Source organism: Artibeus jamaicensis, unplaced genomic scaffold (genome assembly GCF_021234435.1).
Source record: "Artibeus jamaicensis isolate MK-2021 breed Jamaican fruit bat unplaced genomic scaffold, CSHL_Jam_final contig_60, whole genome shotgun sequence".
Classification (NCBI taxonomy): Eukaryota; Metazoa; Chordata; class Mammalia; order Chiroptera; family Phyllostomidae; genus Artibeus; species Artibeus jamaicensis.
In genome coordinates, this window is record NW_026521900.1 from 4,123,908 (window position 1) to 4,149,002 (window position 25,095).

The window sequence follows — 25,095 nt, forward strand, 5'->3', positions numbered from 1 at the left end:
AATTCCTTCAACTTACTTGGGTGAGTTTATCATGGTGATGAATCAGGGAGAGTACCATTACAAATCTCATTTTATGTGAATAACTAAATTTCTAAAACAAATCTAGAAAGAAACAAATTCAATGATTGTGTTTTAAAAGTCCATACAGCACACAGACACAGAAGTCTGAGTCAATTCATGCTCTACTTGTTCGCAGTAGTTCATTAACAAATCTGGTCAAATAAGGATCTTTTTACCACACTTTATGGCTTCCTGGTTATCTATAAAATAAAGTCCAAATTCTGGACATTATAAAAAAAAAAAGAAAAATTGTTCCCCAAGAACAAGCAACTCTTGTAAACAACAATTTAAATTTCATAGAATTATCAAAAATTTATCTCAATATTGCCACAGCTTAGAACATGCTCTTATGAGCTGTAATAACAGTTGTATCATAATAAAAATCATAATAAATTTAAAAATTATTTGAAATCTTGAATTAGAAAGTGACTAGTATTTAACTATATAGATTAAACATTACTTTGCTAAAATTATACATTTTTAGGATATAAAATGCATTAACAGAAAATCAATTTCTAAAAATTATGTGATCTAATATAAAATTAATGAAGTGCTATATTTATTGTATCACATAATAGTATGATACCACAGATATTATTTTGTGATGTGTAACTTTATGTTTTTACTTATGTATCTTTATCCCACTGTTATGCTTTATAAATAAAATATTTTAAAGAAAAAATGTATATAGCATGTTCTGTATCATTTCTTAGCAAAAAAGAGAAAATGCATATTTCTGCTTAGAATTTATAAAGCTTCTTTATTTTTAGGCATAAGGGAAAACTTTCCACAATTATCAAGGTAAAAAAGTATTCATATAAAAGATTAGTGTCCTAAAGTTAAGTGTTCACTGAGTTTATAGAGAAAGTTGTTACATAGTGGTAGGGCTTTTTAATATTTCACATGAAGTCTGAGGGTTGTCATACTGAAAAAAGAAAGAAAAGAGGAAAAAAACTATCGCCACATGCAAATGTTAAAAAAGAAAGACCTAACCAACTACACCACAGACCAGATGGAGGAAACTAGCTGACATGCCAAGAAGAGTCTGTGTGTCTAGGGAAGCTTGGGGTTCGGTGCTGTTTACTTCAAGGGAGCCTGAACTGTGAGTATTCCTTGGTTTTAACTACATAAATGATCCTTTATTTTAGTTGAAATTTGATAGAGCTGAATATTAAAAGTGAAACCTGCTTTGTGGTGACACTTTGTTTTTAGAAACTTGAATAAACTGCTTGAATAATGCTTCTGCCTTGACTTGACCTGCCTTCTTAGTTACTTGAAGTACTTTAGGACACTGGAAGTATTTAAGCTCCTACTCCTGTTATTGTCACATTGTGTGTACTATATTTTGTATATTGCCATAAAGACTTGCAGATCTACTTGAACAAGTTAAATGTTATTTTCATATGCAACAGATTTTATTTCCAGTGTATTAAAAATGATATTTAACTTATTACCTTTTTAAAGTTATCCTGTCTCCCTAGTTTTAATGACTGTATTTCCTTTATTATACTATTACTACTTCATGGTAATTACCAGATTTATTAAATTTTATATTTGTACCATAGGTATTTTTAAAAATATTTTATTTCTTTATTATTAGAGAGAGGGGAAGGGAGGGAGATAGAGAGGGAGAGAAACTTCAGTGTGTGGTTGCCTCTCACACACCCCTCACTGGGGACCTGGCCTACAATCCAGGGATGTGCCCTGACTGGAAATCAAACTGGCGACCCTTTACGTCATAGTCCAGCTCTCAATCCACTGAGCCACACCAGCCAGGGCTGTACCATAGTTTTTTGATCCACTCATTTACTGATGGGCACTTCGGTTGCTCCCAGTACTTGGCTATTGTAAATTGTGCTGCTATGAACATTGGGGTACACAGGTTCTTTTGGATTGGTGTTTCAGGGTTCTTAGGATATAAATCCCAGCAGTGAAATTGCCAGGTCAAAAGGCAGTTCCATTTTTAGTTTTCTGAGGGGAAAATGAAGACAACTGTACTTGAACAACAATAAAACAAAGTTTAAAAAATTTTAAGTTTTGTGCTTCAAAAGTAAATAACGTGAATATTAGAGAAAAGCAAAAGCACAATACACTTTAGTTAATTCAACTAACCAAAATTTTAAAAAATGAGGCTTTAGACATAGTTAAGCTTATAATAAAAACCTAATGTACTACTAATGTATTATTAGTAGCATTATTTCCAGAGTAACATGCTTTCAATTTTCATTCTGTATACAGCAATCAATGCAGTTTTTAAAAACTGAATAATATATTTTACTTAACCCAACATATGAAAATATAATCATTTCAACCTGTAATACAAATAAAACTTTTTGACACATGGCCTGAATGATTCAGTCATTATCATGATTCAGTCTAACTATAAGTGGTGATAGGTTGCTACTGTTGCCCAACAAGTATGTCCTTTAAGATAGCAATGTGGTATTTGCACAAACATACCCAAATTGCATTTAAAAAGCTTTTGCTCATTGAGGACCACAGTGGGATCTGTTGGGTTCAAGAAGCTCCTACATGAACCAGTTGAAAAATACTGGCAAAGGTAGGATGGTGGTGGGTAACACTAACACAGCACTAACGCAGGGTTGCAATCTTCAGGATTTGCCAAGTAACAATACTACAAAATCATTTACCATCTCCCACCAGAAAACCATCGTGACTGCTTCAATATAGCATGAGTCATAAGTAATATCCACCAAGAAATTTGTCTAGTATGTGAAGACAGTGGTTCATTTCCTGTCTTCACTGGCAATTGTTAATAAATCAAATAAGTAGTTTTAAAAACATCAATAAATGCCCTTAAGAACACAGATAGTGGTTAAATACCAGATTTAACCCTATCAACACATTGTAAAGGAGGCAAAATGTAGCCATTACATTTAAAACAGAATTTAACTTGTTAATTTGTCAGTAAATGACTGAACACTAGCCATCTAATACATGGTTCTAAATGATGGCTACTATTACTATTTAAACAAATACATTGCTTTTGCCTTATTTACTTTAAGTTTGAAAATAAAGCAAACCCAGAAAGGCTTACTGGTGATCTTGTCTAACTAGTATTTATTATATTTGCAGGTTAGAGCTGAGGCAAGTGGTTTCAGGATATGTATTTTGTGCTAACAACTTTCTAGAAACATCTTGATTAAGGATATCAGGCCTAGAAGGAAGTTGGGAGATATGTTCTGGGGTAAGTGATGAACATTCTGATAAATGATTTATTAAACTTTTTGTAGTGGAACTTCGGTTCTCAAACTTAATTTGTTCTGGAAGGGCGTTTGAGCAGCTATTTGTTGGAAAGCTGAATCACACTCATACTCGTACATTCTCTCCTTTGTTTGTCCCCTAAGAGATGCATGATTGATGATACAGGTATCAGCATGAAAGGGCTGTCAGGTTGAGAGCTGAAGTTCTGTCCAACAACCAAGGCATTTTCTCCATGAACAAGCTGCTGGTCAAGAACTAAGCTGTTTGAGACAGGGCATGTTGGAGAACCAAGGTTTGACTGTACTTATTACTTGCTAAAATGGGTATAGCAACTAAAAAGATTAATATCTTTTCCAAAGAAGTCAAGCTAGATGGCATAATCTTAGAATTGCTGATGTGGATAATGTTAAAGGAATCATCTCAAAATACTGCTGACAGAACTCATCATTAATAAAGAATATGCCAATCATTTGTGATGAGGAGGAAAGAGGCTTGGGGAAAAGGATCGGAGGCTCTAAAAGCTAGATAGCTGAGTCCCAACTTGGTACTATCATTTAAGATCTGTGTGGTCATAGGTAAAGATCATAACCCCTTGATCTTTCATGAACTCTTTTGTAATAGTTACCTCACATGGTTATTATAAGGATTATGTATATGAAATATCACAACTGTGCTTAACACACTGCTTGGTAAACAGCAAATGCTAAATAAAAATTAGTTAATGGTTCAGCTGTGTAGCTAAAGGGTTCATTTCTGCATGTACATTAGAATTCTCTGAGGAGCTTTTAAAGGAAACCACTGCTTGGAGCCCATTCTAGACCAATTAAATCAGATTTGGGGATGAAGCCAAGCATCAGTGTCTTTATAAAGCCCTTAAGGGGACTCTAACATGTATCCAGGATCTTGAACCACTGAGAATCTCTTCCACAAAGTACCTAATTGGTAGCAGTCTGGACAATCTCTGCTGGTAAGACCCTTAGTACCTCCCATGATAGATGGCTTCATTCTTAAAACAAACAAACAAACAAACAAACAAACAGAAAACCATTTCTTTAAAAGAAAGCGACATCTGTTCTGCAATTTCTACTCATTGATTCTTGTTCTACTTTCTGAAGATACATATTTAAGGTGAAAAATCCTTTTCTCCACGTCCTTGTAAGTGTTCACATTTCCAGGGAAAGGTGCCCATTTCCTTCAACTCCCTTCAACTTTGCTCTTTCATGCAGGCAGATGCTGTGCTCCCTGGGCCTGTTATGTTAATTGCATGCTCCTGTAGGCACAACATGGTGTTAGGTTTAAAAGGAAGACAGTTAGGACCCTTTTCTCTACTCTCACCATGCAATGAGAGACTGCCACAGTTTACTAGTCATATACCATGTGGCAATGTGTGTCAGAATGAAAGAACGCCACATATGAGGGAAAGAGTCAAGGCAGAAAGCTAGGCAGAGGCCAGCAGTGAGCCCAGCTCAATCATGGCTATAACTACCATTAGGGAAATTGATGCTTATCTTTGAAAAATATGAGCTGTCATTTCTCTTCACCTCCATCTCTATTCCCATAAACTCCCTGAATTAAGATGATTTCATATTTCAGTTATTTATTTTAATATAATAAATAAAACAAACCTTGAACATATACCACAGACACAGAAAAGATTAGAACAGGATATTCCATAAGATTCTATTATATTTTTTGCTGCTTGATTTTAATACCATGGTGGTGCTACATACATAGTGTAGATATTCAAATGATCCAAAGTAGGATACAAATAAACTTTCTTATAATGTCTGAAAAAATCATTTATTATTTATGCTTAAGAGTGAAAGTAATTTATTAAACTAGCAAATAACTCAATGTTTGGCATTCTACTGTAGGAAAAATCTGAAGACCTTATAAAAGCTACACATGAAGAACATGTCATTTGGTAACTTCACTTTTTGATCACTACAGAAGAAAAGTCACACCATAACAATGACAACTACTTCAGTCAGCAGATGGCCTTGCTCCTCCCAGGGAGCGTGCTTTGTAACTAACCACAGCGACCAAGTGCCACACAACTCAGCAACACCAAATTCTACTGCCTGCCCCATGGATGAAAAATTACTGTCTCGTGTGTTAACTGCATTCTACTCTGTTATTTTCATTATGGGACTGTTTGGAAACATAATTGCCCTCTATGTATTTCTGGGTATCCATCGTAAAAGAAATTCCATTCAGATTTACCTCCTTAATGTAGCCATTGCAGATCTCTTACTTATCTTCTGCCTCCCTTTCCGAATAATGTATCACATTAACGAAAACAAGTGGACACTAGGTGTGATTCTTTGCAAGGTTGTGGGAACACTATTTTATATGAACATGTACATTAGCATTATCTTGCTTGGATTCATCAGTTTGGATCGCTACATAAAAATTAATCGGTCTATACAACAACGAAAGGCAATAACAACCAAACAAAGTATTTATGTTTGCTGTACAGTATGGACAGTAGCTCTTACTGGATTTTTAATTATGATCATTTTAACCCTTAAGAAAGGAGGTCACAATTCCACAATGTGTTTCCATTATAGAGATAAGCTTAATGCAAAAGGAGAAGCAATTTTTAACTTAGTTCTTGTGGTGATGTTCTGGCTAATTTTCCTACTAATAATCCTTTCATATATTAAGATTGGCAAGAATCTAATGAGGATTTCTAAAAGAAGGTCAAAATTTCCTAATTCTGGCAAATATGCCACTACAGCCCGGAATTCCTTTATCGTGCTTATCATTTTTACTATATGTTTTGTTCCCTATCACGCCTTCCGATTTGTCTATATTTCTTTACAGCTAAATGTGCCATCTTGTTATTGGAAGGAAATCATTCACAAAACCAATGAGATTATGCTGGTTTTCTCATCTTTCAATAGCTGCTTAGATCCAGTCATGTATTTCCTGATGTCTAGTAATATCCGAAAAATAATGTGCCAACTTCTTTCTAGAAGATTTCAAGGGGAATCAAGCAGGAGTGAAAGCACTTCAGAATTTAAACCAGGATACCCCCTTCATGATATGTCTACTGTAGCTAAAATTCAAACTAATTCCTAAAGCATTTGAGGTAAACATATTAAAAAGCTTCAATTTCTTGAAGAACTAAATATTATGAAACAAAAACTCAAGCATTTACAAGGGTCGGTTCTTCTCGAAGCTCCTTTCTTATTTGTGATATTGAAAGGCTTACACTGATCACTAGATTTTAAATCTGTATGTAAATCTTAAAAATATACTGTTAAGCTAACACTCAATGTAGATTATAAAATTAAGTTAAATTTATGGCTTTAACAGAATAATTAAATGAAATGTCAGTTTCTCAAGTCACTAAAGTAGTTACTCAAAACTAAGTACCTAATTCTAATTTCAAGTGTGTTTCAAATAAGTTAAATGATGGGAGGGCTGATTTAAAATGTCAGAAAATATATGTTGATTATCACTTCAAAAGCTTGTAAATTTGCCACTGTATTCATTGATGCCTAAACCTGTATAACAGATGAAATGATAATAAACTTATAATAAAAAATGAAATCACTGCTTAGATAAAATGGGAAGAATTTAAATATTGTGCAGTAAAATCAAACAGATAAGCTAAGAATTCCATAGTCTAGCAACAGGACTTAAAACTAAGCCATCTTGAACCACACTTGGACAAAGTAAAATTGAAAATATGCACACCCTATACAACTTATAGAACCTCAAACACATATAGAACAACACATATGTAATGATGCTCAGTGAACATCTGATGTTCATAATGATGTTCATAATAGTAAACAATTGGAAAGAACCTAAGTGAGTATGCATCACCAATGAATGGCAAACTAACCTGTGGCTTATTCACAAAATAGAGTACTGCATAGCACTTAAATGAAATGAATTACACCTGCATGCATGAACGGAATCCTCAAAAACAATGCTGAATTAAAAAACAAACTGCAAAAGAGTATGTAATGTATGAAAGCAGTTAAGTAAAATACAAAAATACATGAAACAGTACCATTTTCTTTATGGTTCTATATTTACACAATAAAAATAAAAAAACATGCATGGTAATATATACAACATGCACACCAACTAAAAATAAACGGTTATATCTGGAGAGATTTGAAGCAAACATAGTAAAATGTTAATGTCTGTTAAAACTGTGTGGTAGTATATGGGTATTTGCTATATTATTTTTGGTATATTCTGAGTGATATAGTTCATAATAATAAAGAACACTGTAGATCAGAATTAAAAAGAGCAAATTCTGAAATTTTTATGAATGTTCAAAAATAACTAAAGAGTAAGATCTAAGAGAAAGAAATGTTATTCATCACTGATTCCCCAGAGTTTAATTAGTGCCTTGCCTGGAATACATATCGATACATATTTGTTGAATAATTGAGTGAATGAGTGAATAAATGAATGAATGGAAGGATGAATGAGACAGGAAGGGGGGAAGAGGTGCTTAACAGAATAGTATAAGAGGGTATATTTTGGGTTTTTTTTTTACCTAGTCCTGGTCATAGCTGCAGAGAACATCATACAGCTGTAATAAGGAGATGTCATTAAGGCAACCATTCTCAAAAGTTTGGCTGACATTTGTTCTTTGGTCAAACACAGAATCAGAATGCCATTGACTGAATATGTAAAAGCCTGTTCTTTTTTTAAAGTATATTTAATTTTTGTTTTTTATATTTTACTTATTTATTTTTTAGAGAGAGGGGAAGGGAAGGAGAAATAGTGGGAGAGAAACATCAATGTGTGGTTGCCTCTCATGTGTCCCTTACTGGGGACCTGGCCCGTAACCCAGGCATGTGCCCTGACTGGGAATCGAACTGGTGACCCTTTGCTTCACAGGCCCATGCTCAATCCACTGAGCTACACTAGCCAGGGCTAAAGTATATTTAATTGATTATGCTATTACAGTTGTCCTAATTGTTTCTTCTCTTTATTCCCCCTCCACACTGTACCACCCTACCCTTCAGCATTTCCCCCCCAGTTCATATCCATGGGTTGTACATATAAGTTCTTTGGCTTCTCTATTTCCTATACTATTCTTAACCTCTCCCTATTTTGTACCTACCAATTATGCTTCTTATTCTTTGTACCTTCTCCCCACATTCTCCCTCCTCCCCCTCCCCACTGAAAACCCTCCATGTGATCTCCATTTCTGATTCTGTTCCTGTTCTAGTTGTTTGCTTACTTTGTTTTTATTTTTTTTTAGGTTTGGTTGTTGATAGCTGTGAGTATGTTGTCATTTTACTGTTCATAGTTTTGATCTTCTATTTCTTAGATAAGTCCCTTTAACATTTCATATTGTAAAGGCTTGATGGTGATGAACTCCTTTAACTTGACCTTATCTGGGAAGCACTTTATCTGCCCTTCCATTCTAAATGATAGCTTTGCTGGATACAATATTCTTGGATGTAGGTCCTTGCCTTTCATGACTTCAAATACTTCTTTCCAGCCCCTTCTTGCCTGCAAGGTTTCTTTTGAGAAATCAGCTAATAGTCTTATAGGCACTTCTTCGTAGATAACTGTCTCCTTTCCTCTTGCTGTTTTTAAGATTCTCTCCTTAAATGTAACCTTGGGTAACTTAATGATGATGTACCTTGGTGTGTTCCTCTTTGGGTCCAATTTCTTTGGGACTCTCTGAGTTTCTGGGACTTCCTGGAAGTTTATTTCCTTCACCAGATTGGGGAAGTTTTCCTTCATTATTTGTTCAATTTCTTTCCTTTCACTGTTGGTCCCCTGTATATTTTGCTTAATTTCACTTTGTGTAGCCTTCATTTGCTCCTTCATTTTGACACTGAGCTCAGTTAGTTCTGTGAGCATCCTGATTACCAGTGTTTTGAACTCTGCATCAGATAGGTTGTCTATCTTCTTGTCGCTTAGCTCTTTTTCTGGAGTTTTGATCTGTTCTTTCATTTGGGCCATATTTCTTTGTCTTGGTGCACCTGTTAAGTTGTTAGGGGGCAGGGCCTTAGGTATTCACTAGGGTGGGGCAATCCTCTTTGCTGTCTGTGGGAGAGGGGTCTGAGAAGGAACAATGCCACGTGCTCTGTTTCTAGTCCCACTTCCCAATGAACTCTCCTGTGAGACTGGGAGTTTCTCCCACTTTTGCAACCCCCACAGTATTTATAGCTAGAAGTTTTGGGTCTTTAGTTTCCCAGTAAGTCAGCCCTTCCTTACTTGCTCTGCCTGCTGCTTTGCTGCAGGTCTTCTCCACCTGCCAGGCTGCCCGTCTCCCTCTGCCCTTCTTCCCAGTCTGGATGAAGGTTTCTTTAACTACTTAGTTGTCAGAGATTGGTATTCTGGAAGTTCTGACTGTCAGTTGTTTTTAAATTGGTTGTTATTCTTCTTTTGGTTGTGCAAGGAACCGGAGCATTTCTACCTATGCCTCCATCTTGGCTGGAAAAGTAAAAGACTGTTCTGACAAACTCCAAGGAACCATTCATAAGTTTGTGTCACAGTATATGAGAATAAGTTATAGTCAGAACACTTCTTGGTAGACCACTAGCTGAGAAATCAATATTGAAGAGTATGAAAAAAAAGTATGAAGAATTTTGTTAGGGCTAAATTTATTTTCATGAGATTTGGCTTGTATATAATTAGTGCTCAGCTCTATTTTAATAAGTGCACAAAATTGGTTGAAAAAAGAATTGGTCGATGCAGAATTATATTTAAAAAACAAAATAAAAATTTGCAGAAAAATTAGAGGCTCAGAAAAAGTAATAAAATTTTTATTAACTGCCTTTCTTTGACAAGGTTAACACCATTTATCTGAAATTCAGCATTTCTTTTAGATAATTTTAAATATTGCTTTTCCCTCATGTTCTCAAAATTAATTTATTTTACATTGCTAGTAAATATTTTATACTTCTACATGTATCTCTTATAAACACAGAATTTGAGTGGTTACATTATACCATTTATTATTATTAGTTTTATGAAATATTAAAAGAAACAAATAGACTTATAGTTCTTGAAGCTGTCCCAAAATTTTATTAAGTGAGATGTCCTCTATAAAGCCCTATACAATGGCACTCATTAAAAAATTAAAAAGTATACTGAGTTAAATCTTGCTATAACATTTGTGGTAAGATAAATTTTGATGAAAGTCAATGTGTCTGTTTACCAATAGAAATTTCACTAATAACATGCCTTACAGTAACTTGAATCCTGAGAATGTTTCTAAATTAAAAAAAAACATACTATTGACTTAGCAAATTTAATTTTTTATTAAGCTTTAGTGTGTGCAAGTAGGAAACATTGTCCCTACTTCCTCTAACCCAAGGTTTAGTTCTAGAAGCATACAGAAAAAGGAAATTCAGAAGTAATGTATCCTCACCTTACAAAAAATCTCCAGAAAAAGTTTCAAGATAACATCTCACATACGCAAAACCAAACACGGAAAAAGTTAATTGCCTGACTGCTAGAGAGAGACCTAAATGCTGAATATTGCTGTTAGTTTTAAAAATTATTCTGGGAAGAGCTGGGTTTGATGATGGTTAAATTTCTAATATCAGGTCACTGGAAAAAGAAAATTCTGTTCTAGTACAGAAGGTATTATTTTCAACTTCTTTTCAGTACTATAAAAATAGAACTAATAATTACAACTCTTTGAAGCAAAGCCTTACTGAAAGTTATCCACAAGAGAAAAACAGCATGAAATTGAGTTCTCAACAGGCAACCTGGATTTTGCAGAAATGTGTTAATGGGCTAATTATTTTTTAGCCTTTTGAAATATAAATGGAAATTCATTTTACCAGATATTAAAATCTATTCTTATCCTTTAATAAGGAGAACGCTGTGGCACAGATGCAAAGATACACCTATCAGTGGAAGAGAATACACCTCTCTAAGCAGACCTTCAATGATACACAAGAAGATTATATGACAAATTAATGGCTCTAAAAGGATAGGAGCAGGAATAAATCTGAGGGAAAGCTAAGATTCTGTTAGTTATGATGTGCTAGAATCTTGCAAAGTGAGGTTAAGTGAATTTTTAAAAGGTTTCCTGAACGACTCTGATATACCCTCCTCCCTTAGAGAGAATCACCACAAATAAAGGAGACACCACAAAAATCATTGGGGAAGGAAGGGATGGAGTAATAAATAGTGCTGTTCTTATTTAAAATTAAAAAAATTATAGCCTCACCTAGTTTTTCACACACACACAAATTATAAGTGGATCAAAGAGTTAAATGTAAATGATGAAATCATTAAAAGATTTAAAAATATGTAAGTGACTAGCTCATTTGTGGATGGGAAAGAAATTTCTATCGATAAGATAATAGAAATGACCATAGGGAAAAATGCATAGATTTGACAAAAAAAAAAGTAGATTTTTCGGGGGTCAAAAATCATAAGAATAAAAGCAAAGTACAAGGTGGGAAAAATATTCACAACAGATATGACATTGATGGAGAGCTTTTAATGTCAGGCACAAACAGATACCATGAACTTGTAAAGAAACTTGTATTTTTGATAAGAAAGCACTGGAAACCCAGAATATAATCTGGATTACATCAACTCAGATGAGACAGAAATAGCCTCACATTGGATGAAGCAGTGTCTTTTTTTCATAGCTACATGGCCCAGTTGAGAACACAGTCCTGTAAGTGGCTGCTGAAGTGCCTCTGTTCAGTCTGGTCTGGTGGTGGTAACAGAAGACTCAGAACTGGAAGGGAAGTGCTGGCTAGGTTTGTCCTAAACTTCTACTTTGCTTCTCACTTCCCCTCTTCAAGTTCACATGTGAGGAAATGGGAAGAGAAGTAAAATATATTTATGTACCCTTTACTGTGCAAGGTGCTTGACATGCATTATTATTAGTGAATCTTCATTGCTTTGTGATGCATATATATCTCAACAGTATTTTACAAGAGGAGATGCAAATTGGTAGACTTTTATTTCATAGAGATTGTCTCTGCTAAGACAGTGCTTTTTCATTTTCATTTCATTCTGCCCAAGCACAATGGTAATTGCTGAGAGGTCTTTTGTTTTTTTAAACATAAATTGGCATTAATATGTATTGGGGGCAAAATATCCTGCTTATCACTCATCAAGACTGTGTGATGTCAAATAACCAAAATCTTAAAGATTAGTTATCTGGTTATTAACATTTGTACAGTCTGTGAAAGCTCTGCCTGAAATATGAATGATAATCCAATACAAACAGATACAGCCCTGGCTGGTGTAGCTCAGTGAACTGAGTGTGGGCCTGCAAACCAAAGGTTTGCCAGTTCGATTCCCAGTCAGGGCACATGCCTGGGTTGTGGGCTAGGTCCTCAGTACGGGGCACATGAGAGGCAATCACACATTGGTGTTTCCCTCTCTTTCTTCTTCCTTTCCCTTTAAAAATAAATAAATATTTTTTAAAAGAATACAGGTTGAACAGAAGAAAAAAAATCAAATCAGAGCATCTCACCCTTACTAATTTTGCTTCTGGCCCAGGAAATGCATAAGGAACTATCGTAAGATGAGCTTTGAAAAAGGTTTCTAATTATGCTTTGGATACAGGTGTTAATGATGCAAGTTATTTCAGGAGGAAAAATAAACTGCTGCAGTTATACTACTATTTGGTAATTCCATATATAATCTTTTTTATGAAACATTTCAATATATAAAAAAAACAGAACTTAACAGGCAGCTAAACACTTATTATGCAAAGTGCACAGTTGTTAATGTTGTGGCTTCTTCGCTTAACTGTTCTCTTGTATCCACAAAATCCAGTAAATTTAGAGATACTAAAGGTGATCTCAAGGTAGCCTCATTCCTGAACTTAGTGTATGTCATTCTGACATATAATTTTACAGTTTTATAATATATGTATGCATAACACTACACACTGGTTTTTGTTTTAAAAATTTACACAAACAGTATCTTATTATTACATTGTTTTGTAAACTTTTTTCACTCAAATTAGTTTATGTTGGCATGTATAGTTCTCATTCATTTTCATTGATGCACAGAGGTATTTTCATGCAAAATGTTTTGTTGTGCAAATAAACAACACTTCAATTCACCATTTCCCTTAACAATGGGTTCTTAGGTGGTTTCCACTTTTTTTCTATTAGAAACCATGCTCAAGTGAAGTCTCTTGTACACCCTGTGCACATGTGTGTAATTTCCCTATGGTTGACATGTAGAAGTAGAAATGCTTGGCTGTACAGGCATGCACATCTTCAGTTTATCTTAGTTGTGACAAACTGCTCTCCAAAATAATTTCATTAGTTTATATACCTATTTCACCACTAGCAAGATATAAGTTCCTCTTTACCCACATCCTCAGTAATACTTGGTTCTCTCAGATTTACTAACTTTTGCCAGTGTGGTAGGTGTGAAATGGCATCTCCCTGTGGTTTTAATTTGTATTTCTATAACTGCAAGTGAAATTGAGCATCATTACGTTTTTTTTTTGTCTATTCAGACTTTTTCTTGGGTGAATGTACCTGTTCATATCTACACCTCTCTCCCCTTGCTTACCTTTTATTCTTTTCTTTCTTTCGAATTGTTCAAGTAATCTCTATATATTCTGGAAACCAATCTTTTGTTGTTTATGTGGGTTGCAAATAACTTTTACCAATATGGGACTTATTATTTACTTTGCTTATGGTATCTTTGGCCAGACATTTTCTGGCAAAGTAAGACATTTTCTAATCAATAAATCTAGATAAACCCTGGCCCTTTGATACAGATATAACCCTTCAAGGATGACGCTAAAGGAACTGCACATGAAATTATCTTATAATTAAGACAGTTTGGCATTTCAGTCATAAATAGTACATAGGAATCCGAATGAAGTATTCCCTAAGAACACAGAAGTAGAAATGTTTTCTCAGTTAAACTACAAAATTAAAACATCTGAGTACAGATATGCAAATGATTTTAAAGCATAGAAAATCTCCTACACCAGGAGTCGACTTGCTAAGTGTATGAACATATTTAAAGGAAGAATTGGCTGTACAGCAGGGGGCAAAATTGAGGAAAGATTAGAAGAAAAAGGGAGGATTAGGAAGATGTTGGCATTGCCCACTCCAACACAGTCCAGGGGAAGAGTCGTGAGCAATAGACTAAGAGTGTTATCATCCCTTTGGTAAGGCCACGGCAAGCATTGTAGTGGGGCTGATCTACTAGGTCTTCTTAGCCCAGTGACATTAAACATTATTTAATAACGAACTGAAAGGCAGCATAACGTAAAGGTTAAGAGGGTGGTTGTTGCAGTTGGACCAGAGTTCAGTCTCTGGTTTTACCACTTGCTATGTAACCTTACTATGCAATCTTTCCTCTAATGAGAAAAATGGCATAATAGGAGTATGTAATTCATATTGTTGTTATGAGGACTAAATGAATTAGTAAATGTACTTGGCCTGTAGAAAACAGTCAATATATGTAATCCAAATACTCAAATGCCAAGGGAAAGGTAGGGGAAATACATAAAATGGGACTGCCAGATGAAGGTAAACAACAGAACTAGGAAAATATGCAGTGCATGCTGACCTGGATCAAATGAGGTGGGGGGAAGAACTGTATTTTTTGGACTGTAAGATTCATTCCCCCCAAATTTGGGAGGAAAGGGGGGTGCATCTTGTAGTCTGAATGTAGCTTACCTGGCTCACTCTGTGTGTGTGTGTGTGTGTGTGTGTGTGTGTGTAGGGGGGTAGTAGTGGGGGGTCACAGGTTATTAAATATTTTACCACATTTTTTGCTTCAAAATTTTCCCCCTATTTTCCTCTTCTAAAACCTAGGTGCATCTTATAGTCCTAAAAATATGGTAATTTACAAAGGGTAATTTAACTTTAGCTTTTGTTAATAACAGTAATGTCCAGGCCAGGAATGGAGCAGACCCCTTTTATTTTGTGTTGGTCAGAACCATATTCTGAAACTTGAGCAAGTAGAAGATGGGAATGAGGGCACCTTAGAGGATGACAGATGAATGACAGTTGAAAGAATGGGATTATTTAGCCTTAAAGCAAAAGACTAAAGGGAAGCTATTAGAGCAAAAATGTGTGTGTGTCTGTGTAGCCTCAGAGAGCAAGCATAAAGAGGATCAGTGAAAGATGGGAGTTGCAGCATGTTTCACCAGATTGTGAGATGGTTTTCTAATTATTACAGATCTTAAATAGAGTAGAAAGCCAGTGAATTATTTGCTAATAGAAGTGTTTCAATATAGTTTGGATCCCCAGCAGGCCTGGAAGGTAGCAGAGCATTTCAAGTATTTAATAAGGTTTGGATGAGATGTTCTTTAGATTCCTTGAACAGAAGTTTTGTATTTTACAGAATATTCAATGCCTTAATAATGAGTGGCTACCAGAAACCACCTGTGATGATGTGACAATGCAGTAGTGCACTCAGGGCTACTCAAGTGTGTGCAGCTTAAGGGAGGAGGTCATATGTTCAGTGGTCCCCAAGCATTTTCCCTGAATCTTCTTTTGCAGCAAATTTGCCAATGTCCCCTGCTGCTCAGCACAGAGTAAGCATTCATAAGTGTTTATTGCTTGAGAGCTTGTTTAAACTATATATAAAATAAGTTGATTGGTTCTGGGAGCTTTATGATTTTTATTTTAGGCATTCAAGTTTCTTTGCTTTCTTACTGACTCCTGGCTTTGTTCTGTGTAATCAGAGTGGTTGAACAGGTTAGCATATTGTATCCTGAAGTGGGGTCAAGACACCTCCCCTGTAGACTTGGCTCAATAGCACGAACTCAGGTGGAAATGGTAATCATCCCGATGTGCTATATTTTGCACTTTTTATGCAATGGCAAACTTCTGGACCAAAAGATCTTAATGCCTTCCATTAGTACTGCTGGCCATGTTAGTACAGGTGTTTTCCTGTTACAATTTCTTCTCCACATTTCTTGTTTCTTTTCCTGTTCCATTACTTGCCAGGACTTTTCTAGTACCCCCTAATACCCTGCACCTCCACTGTTTCCTTTCTGGTACTCAGCAACACCTCTTTCTCTTCCCCAATTTATCTCTATTTTCCTACTTTCTCTTTTAATTGCCTTTCTCACAACTTAGTGCCCTCCTCTTTTGTGTGTCCCCTGATCTGTCAGAAGCAGAAATGCTTCATATCTGTAGAAATTCAGTTTGTACTCAAAACAAAAAACACTGTTTCCTCTATATTGAAGACAACTTTCAGCTGGTTGCAAAGGGAACTGATGAGGTTTGCATGCATGCTCATATTCAGTTCCCCTTTGTGGCCAGTGAGACTTGAAAAACACTGGGACATACAGGGTCAGCTCTTGTGGGGACTGATTAGACAGCTCCAAATATATGTGGCAAGTAGTGAGAAAAGTCAGCTTAGTAAGTAAATGTGAGTTTCATGCTCTGATAGTTTGCATTTTTGATCCTGAAAATAGCAAAACCTTGAAAACTGAGTACATCCTAGCATGGTGGGGAGATAAACTATAAGGGGCAAGCAAGAATGGTCATCTTTCTACATTAAAGTGCCCCCATCTGTGGGGGATATGTGCCAAGACCCCAGTGCATGTTTGAAACCTTGGATAGGACCCTATATATATTATATTTTTTCCTAAACATATGTACCTATGATAAAATTTAATTTATAAGTTAGGCACAGTAAGGGATTAACAATAATAAAATACAATAATTATGAGAACATATCATATTAAAGTCATGTAAATATGGTCTCTCTCCCTCTCTGATTGTCTATACATTGTCTATACATCATCTCTACATTGTCCATATTTCCTGCCTGTTAGCCATGGCAAGAAATATAGACATGGCTAACAGGCAGGAAATACAGACAATGTAGAGACAGTGGACAAAGAGGTGATTCATGGCCTGGAAGATGGTGAGAGATTTCGTTGTGCTACTCAGAAAAGCATGTAAATTGCAAAGAGAGGGAGAGGCTATTTACAGAGCATAAAAAGCACAAAGGAAACAGTATGGATTCATGATACTTTCAGTATACATTTTAATATAAGAAACAATGAAAATAATTTGACAGGTCCAAGACCAAAGTAGGACATGGTGGGTGTCCCTTTGCAAGTACATTTAACTTTTCTTTTTGGAATATTACCCAAGAAATGATGGACTCTGAGGTATACATACTATATTAATCCTCCCCCACAAAGAGCCAAATGCACTGCACTTTAAGAAAAAATAAATAAAAAGCTAGTTAGAATGTTACAATTGCAAAAACATTAAAAAGTGGCAGATTAAAGTGATAGATTAACATTCTATGTAGCTTCTCCCATCCACAGGTGATGTCTTTGCCCACCTCTTGAATCTGGGCAGGTGCTGTGACTTGTTTTGATCAATAAAATGTGGTGGATGTATTATATCAGAACAAGACCTTAACAGGCCTTACAGCTTTCAGTTTTGCCCTCTTGGAACCCCGAGACCATCATGTTGTAAATAAACCCAGGGTGAAAGATGACATGGAGAGAGACGCTTGGTCTGCACAACCACCCCAGCTGAGGCTCCAGACATGTGAGTGAGGGCACCTCAGCTGAGCTGCCAAGTAACTAAGAAGCTACACGAATGACTCCAGGTGAGACTGACAGAGTAAGTGCTCAGCTGAGCGTAGAACGAACTGCAGAACTGACAATGAACAGATGGTTGTTGTCATAAGCCACCAAGTCTGGAGGTGGTTTGGTACGCAATAGATAAATTAGGCATATAAAATATAAATGGAAAGTATGTGTGCCATTGATTTCTAAAAAGGTACAGCAAACTTACTAATTTTGTTAACAAAAAAGACAATGCTTGGAATTATTTTACTTGAAAGCTCCCCCTCCCTTCTCCCTGTGTATGTATCTGAGAGGAAGAGATATCTTTCAAACTACTGCAGGGTGGGGAGTGGCAGGGTTTTGAATTTAGCAATAAACCATGTGTTCTCATAGATAAAAACAAACATATAACTCCTCCTGATGGAGATCAGGAGGCAACTGGTTAGAGACTGAAGTTGAAGCAACCTGTATAGTTTTTCAGGCTGAGAGGAGGAAATGACTATAGTGGAAGATGCAGGTGACTTCTCCTATATTTTCTTCATTAGGTGAAATGTGTTTTTGAATTACACTGATTAATAGTCATGACATTTTTTATTACCAGACTTTTAGTATTATTTGAATTTTAAAATTATGTCTATTAGTTGCTATGATTAAAAAAAGTTAAAGGGAAAGTAAAAATATGACAGAAGCTTGGAGTATCATATACTCCGATGTCAGACTTTCTTTTTACCACTAGAATAATTATAGTTGTGAAGATTTTACAAAGGTGACTCTTGTGATAATCACCAGTACAAAGCAAAACAAAAAATCCTCAAAGGACACATCCTATTAGAGGCAGATGAATGGCACTGGGTTTTCGTTTTAAGGACAGAAGCCCAATGTTCATACAATTACCTTTATTCTATAACATTGAAAGTGTTTTTCAGCTATTAAAATAAAGAAGTTTATAATTTTGTTAAAGCTTTAAAAAACTAAACTTTTTTTATCCCCTTCCCCCAAAACTAAACTTTTAAATTATTTTTTCTTTATTTTATTGATTATGCCATTACATTTGTTCTATTCCGCCCCCCTGTTCCCCTCCACCCTGCACACCCCTCCCCCACCATTCCCCCCTTTAGTTTATGACCATGTGTCTCAAGTTCTTTAGATTCTATATTTCCCATACTATTCTTACCCTCCCCCCTATCTATTTTCTATCTACTGTCTATGCTACTTATTTTCTGTACCTTCTCCCCCCTTCTCCTCCCACTCCCCTGTTGCTAACCCTCCGTGTGGTCTTCATTTCTATTGTTCACTCCTGATCTAGCTGTTCTGTTAATTTGCTTTTGTTTTAGGTGTGGTTGTTAATAACTTTTAAATTGTTTTAAGTTTCTGGTTGGAAAATAGTACAATGCAGGCAACTCAACGCTTCAGCCTTTAATACCAAAAGAGGTGTAACCAGGACTGGTAATACATTGCCCTCTGCTGGACAAAGCACCACCAAAGCAATGAGTCTTCCAGACTTTTTCTTTCTTTTTTTTTAGAGGCAGTGTTTTTATTTTAAAATATTTTATTTATTTATTTTTAGAGAGAGGGGGGAAGGAAAGGAAAAAGAGAGGTAAAGAAATATCAATGTGTGGTTGCCTCTTGCACACTCCCTCCTGTGGACCTGGCCCTCAACCCAGGCAAGTGCTCTGATTGGGAATTGAACCAGTGACCCTTTGGTTTGCAACCTGCACTCAATCCACTGAGCTACAACAGTCAGAGCCAGACTTTTTCTGGGTTAAAATTTAACTGTGGTTTCTTTCTAATTTTCTCTACCAGATATTTCTGGAGATATGGAACTCCAGAGAACTTATATTTCCTTGATTCAAAACTTTATTTGCAGATTTCTTAAAACAATACACTTTAGGATGATTTTTCATGGAGGAAAGGGAAGAAGAGACAACACAGCAATATTACAAACTATGCCATGGATAGTGCAATTTCAGAAATAGCTAAAACACCAAGGTTTGCTTAGATGCCTTAAAATGACTACCTCAAGTCTACTATATCTCCATCCATCAAAAGATCACCAAGATGCAACCACTAACTTGGATGGAGCTGATTTAGGCAAGGATCATCAGTGAGTGCTAAAATCCATTGGGTGAAAGGGAAACAATATATTCGGTCTCAAAATATGGTCCTCAGATTACTTATAAATTACAAAGAGGAAAAAAAGTACATTTACAATGGGGAGTTGAAAAAAATTAATAAATTTGCAGATTTAAAACTACAAACAAATATGTAAGTATGATACATTTTTGGTCACTGGGGATACCTGGTCATATTAATCCAAAACAATAAACCAGATTCTGGTAGCAGTAAGAATATGGGCTCTGAAATCAGACTACTTGGGTTCAAATCTAGGCCCTACAATACACCAGATCTATTACTATAGGCAAGTTATTTATCTTCCATGAACTTAAATCTCCTTATCCAGAAACTAGTAGTAACAATAGTATCTATCTCAAAGATAGTTTAAGTTAAATGAATTTATATAAAAACACTTCAGTGTCTGTCATGTTGTATTATTATCATTCTAAATTTTCTAAAAGTAATCATAAGGAAAGCTTGTTACTTCAATATCTAGGGCTCTTAAGAAGGGAAAATGAATATGGACACTAATAGGTACAGGTAAGACTTTATGCACCAAACTTCCTCATCTTCCTTTTCCATTTTTCTCTCTTTTTTCACCTTCAATAAGGACAGAAAGTGACATGGAACAGGTGACTTAACCTCAAAACAATTTTATTTAGAAATGCAAAAGGAGTGGTTGCTAATATAATAAAATAACCGATATGTATAATACAGGTTGTCTTTTAAATTCTCTAAACCTCATTGCAATTCAAGTAATTGTTTTGCAGCATATAGGTGTATATGGTTGTACCTCTGGTGATATGATGGCCTAAATTGCTTTTAGAATTCTATCATCAAATGCTTCATTTTCAGAACACTTTATTTACTTTTGGCTTTTCAAAGAATGTATATATACATATAAAAAGAATGGTAGGCTCTGAAGCATAATAGGAACCAAACTTGACCGATTCAAAGGTGGTTGAAATTCAAAATTTGTCTGTCCTCAAAAATTTTTTTTGCCTCGCCTAATCCAATGTTAAAGTTTCCCCTCTTCCCTAAGCATGCTAATTTCCCCTGTGCTTTCCAACTGCTACCTCTGAGGTCATTCTAATTCTTAGGACTGCCACCGACACTGGTAGTGTTTCTGTGGTTTGCATTTCTGGAAGACAATGTCTATCCACTAAATTCAAGCCTGTATTGAAAAGACAAAAGACAAAGGTGAAGTAGGGTGGAATATTGATTAGCTGGCCCATTTAAGTTTTGTCATTAAACCTGTCTTACAAAGCTAATAATTTTTCTGTGCTATCATAAATTTCCAAACTCTGGGCTGTAATTTCTGTTGTTTTTAATAGTTCTTTAGGGAAATACTCCCATGCTTTACTGAGAAACAAGCTCTTAGGTAAGCAGAGGTTCTTCTTCACACCCTGAGTGAGGGCAGACAGTCATGATTATAGCTGCTTGTAGTAGGTGGTGAGGGCCCGAGAGCAGTGCAACTGGAGATAGGGCTGTGGCCAGACACCACATCCTGAAGAGAGCAGGGGGCTCAGCAAACCTTGAACAAGCCACGGCTTTGAGTAATGGGTCTGTGCTTCACTCCTAAAGATAACCACTGGCTTGGGTGTGTATTGAACTGGATAAAGGAAGGCTTCTACTGCAATCCCTACTTTCAGAGAAATAATCATCTTTTGAATATGATGCAGTAATGTGGACTACATATGGCATGTCTCCTCTTCCTGCACACCAGCCTCTCAATGTCCTGAGCTCCTGAATGGTCAGAGAGAGTACTGAAAAGCCTACCTGTGGCCAGTCTAGATAGTAGTTTGGATGGCCTAAAATAACTGTCTAGTTGAAGCACAAAGGTTCAGTTATAACTGAGTTGTGCTGTGTCCTCTGGGTTGTGGATCTGAGGGAAATAATTAAGGAACTCTAATCCTAACCCCCATAATACATGTGAGTCAGGAGAGCTCTTATGCACCCCTGCTGTATATAGCTCACCATGGATTGTCAAAAATAAATGATCACAGGACTATCCTTTGAATCTATCTTATTGCGCCACTCCAAATGAGTTCTGGAGTCAGAGTAAAAAACACAGCTGACACACACACACAAATATCTCAAAAGCAGGCAATTTAGCATAAGGCAGGACTTATATTTTGCCTCATCTAATCCAATGTTAAAGTTTCTTTTCTTCCCTAAGCCTGCTAATTTTCCATGCGCTTTCCAACTGCTATCTCTGAGGTCATTCCAATTCTTAGAGCCACTACGGACACTGGTACCACTCTAACACCTCAAGGAATAAATGATAAGGGGCAGAGCAGAACACTTAAGAGGTCAGTATTTGGCAGATAATACACAAAGTAATTAGAAATGTTATGCAAGAGCATTGGGACTTGTGTAACAAAAGCAGAACTTTGAAGAGGATATGGATGGGAAAAATGCATGAGAAACAAAGAAAATTACTGGTGACCTGAATGTAAAAAGTTCAAGGGGCTACTTGTACAGAGAACTTGCAGTTCTTGAAGTTTTTGTCTGATGAGTTATACTTTGTTAATCTAGTATTCTCTGATATTTATGCTTTTCTGCCAATTGCAGTATTTCCAAGTATCTTAGATAAATATACAAATTACCTCATATTTCAATTAGGGAACTCTTAAGTCACCTACATCATAAAGAATTTATACTGATATTGCTGGGATAAAAATTAGCTTAATGAAGCCCAAAATTTTTAAAGACAGAAAAAATTTAGGGGTTTGATTTCTTTCATAGTCAATTCTGCTACTTGAGAACCTAGAACAGGAAACTCTGTCTGAATGAAGTGAAAACAGTTTAAAACTTGGCCCCAGTTCACTTACTCGACGTATCATAAGCGACTCTTATTGACCCTAGAAAAACCAGTAATTTCTGGTTTCTGAGGCAGCAAGTGAGGTTGAAAAAAAAAAAAGACATGTGCTTCAAAGTTAATTTACTAGTGTGTTACCCTGGGTATGCTATTTAACCTCTTCGAGACCCAATTTCCTCATGTGTAAAATGGAACTACCACCACCCATTGCTAGGGTTCTTCCACGCCCTGCGCAGTGCCAGCACAGAATCGTTGCTCATCATTTCTCTTCTTTCTCCTTCCAGCTCCTTTGGCCTTTCAGAACCACTTTGATGCACTTTTATTTTCCATTTTCCAGCTCACAGAGAGCACTTAATGTCTGTGCTACACATCACATATTAATACGAATTCTTGGCTTCAAACTTCCAGAGACCCTAAATTAGCTTGTGGCTAATATACTGGGACCACCACATGCCACTAGAAAGTTAGGAACTTTAATAAATATTTGTTAAATAAATGGCACTGTTTAAGAAAAATAGAAAGCACTAAAAATCATAGAGGAAAAAATGGCAAAAGTACACCTATTGAGATATTCTTGTTTCATAAATTATCAGTTCTCTGACCATTGTCAAGCAGTACTTCTGAGTCTTCCTCAGTTCAATGGTTGACTGACATCTGTGGTAGCCAGCTTCCAAGATGGCTCCCAATAATCATCACCTTCTGAGATTTACCCTTTCCACACTAGTTTTGTGTGACCAACAGAATACTGCAAAAGTGACAGATGGCTATGTGACCTTGGGCAACAGACGTGAACTTTTTGAGGTTCAGTTTTCCTCACCTTTATTTTTTTTATCTTCACTTAAGGATATTTTTTCATTGCTTTGAGAGAAACACTGATGTAAGAGAGAAAAATCATTGGTTGCCTTTTCATGTGCGCTGACAGGGGAATGAACCTGTGACCTTTTGGTCTATGGACCAATGCTCCAATCAACTGAGCCTCACTGGCCAGAGCAGTTTTCCTCACCATTAAAATGAAGATTAAATAAGACATGCATGTAAAAGCACACAGCAGGAGGTCTGACATATAACATGCTCTCATTAAATGTGGCCAATACTGGTGGTGGTGGTCTTGTATGACATTTGGTCCTGTCCAAAATGTTCACAGAAACATTTGGTCTACACCAAACCCATCTACCTAATCCCACATGCCATGACCAGCTAGGCTACTAAGGCTAGAAGGGTTATTATTGGCAGTACAGCCCCGACACAGTTATTGGACCAATAATAGTGTTTTTATAAATTATATTTTATTGATTATGCTATTATGGTTGTCTCATTTTTTTTTCCCCTTTGCACCTCTCTGCCAGACATCTGCCCTTCCCTCCAGCAATTACCCCCTTAGTTCATGTCCATTGGCTGTACATATAAATTCTTTGGCTTCTCCATTTCCTATACTTTTTTAAATAAAAATTTTATTCATTCATTCATTTTTTATACAGAGGGGAAAGGAGGGAAAAAGAGAGGAAGGGAAACATCAACGTGTGGCTGGCTCTCATGCTCCCCGCACTGAGGATCCAGCCTGCAACCCAGATATGTGCCCCAATTGGAAATTGAATCAGCAATGCCCAGGTTCACAGGCCAGCACTCAATCCACTGAGCCACACCAGCCAAGGCTCCTATATTATTCTTAACACACCCCTGTCTATTTTGTACCTACCAATTATGCTTCTTAATCCCTGTGCCTTTTCTACCATTCTCCCCACTCCCTCTCCCCATTAATATCCCTTTATGTGATCTCCATTTCTGTGACTCTGTGTCTGTTTTAGTTGTTTGCTTAGTTTTTTTTAGATTCAGTTGTTGATAGGTGTGAGTTTGTTCCTAGTTTTGATATTCTATTTCTTAGATAAGTCCCTTTAACATTTCATATTGTAAGGGTCGGTGGTGATGAACTCCTTTAACTTGACCTTATCTGGGAAGTACTTTATCTGCCCTTCTATTCTAAATGATAGCTTTGCTGGTTAGAGTCATCTTGGATGTAGGTCTTTGCTTTCCATGAGTTGGAATACTTCTTTCCAGCCCCTTCTTACCTGCAAGGTTTCTTCTGAGAAATCAGCTCATAGTCTTATGGGAACTCCTTTGTAGGTAACTCTCTTCTTTTCTCTTTCTGCCTTTAAGATTCTCTCTTTATCTTAATGTTTGGGATTTTATTTATTTATTTATTTTTGTTTTGTTTTTTTTTAATTTTAATTTTATTTTAACTTTTTTATTGATTATGCCATTACATTTGTTCTATTTCCCCTCCACCCTACACACCTCTCCCCCACCATTCTCCCCCCTTTAGTTCATGAACACATGTCTCAAGTTCTTTAGATTCTATATTTCCCCTACTATTCTTGCCCTC

At 36.2% G+C, this 25,095-nt stretch overlaps 2 protein-coding genes across 11 annotated transcripts in view; one reads left to right on the forward strand and one right to left on the reverse strand.

The window, feature by feature from the left end:
• CASK (calcium/calmodulin dependent serine protein kinase) overlaps positions 1 to 25,095 on the reverse strand; it is a 490,261-nt gene that overhangs the window by 190,627 nt on the left and 274,539 nt on the right. The window lies entirely within an intron of this gene.
• Positions 1,048 to 7,503, forward strand: GPR34 (G protein-coupled receptor 34). 2 transcript variants are annotated; one of them, XM_037165460.2, is made up of 4 exons: positions 1,048 to 1,162; positions 3,157 to 3,268; positions 3,429 to 3,577; positions 5,160 to 7,503. In XM_037165460.2, the coding sequence occupies exon 4, from the start codon at positions 5,257 to 5,259 to the stop codon at positions 6,367 to 6,369; it is 1,113 nt and encodes a 370-aa protein (XP_037021355.1). In that variant the 5' UTR covers positions 1,048 to 1,162; positions 3,157 to 3,268; positions 3,429 to 3,577; positions 5,160 to 5,256; the 3' UTR covers positions 6,370 to 7,503. The 2 variants fall into 2 exon arrangements, with proteins under 2 accessions (XP_037021355.1, XP_037021361.1); XM_037165466.2 differs by lacking the exon at positions 3,429 to 3,577.

Excerpts from the sequence above, each read along its gene's own strand:
- GPR34 (XM_037165460.2), top strand. The coding sequence starts at position 5,257 with ATGACAACTACTTCAGTCAGCAGATGGCCTTGCTCCTCCCAGGGAGCG.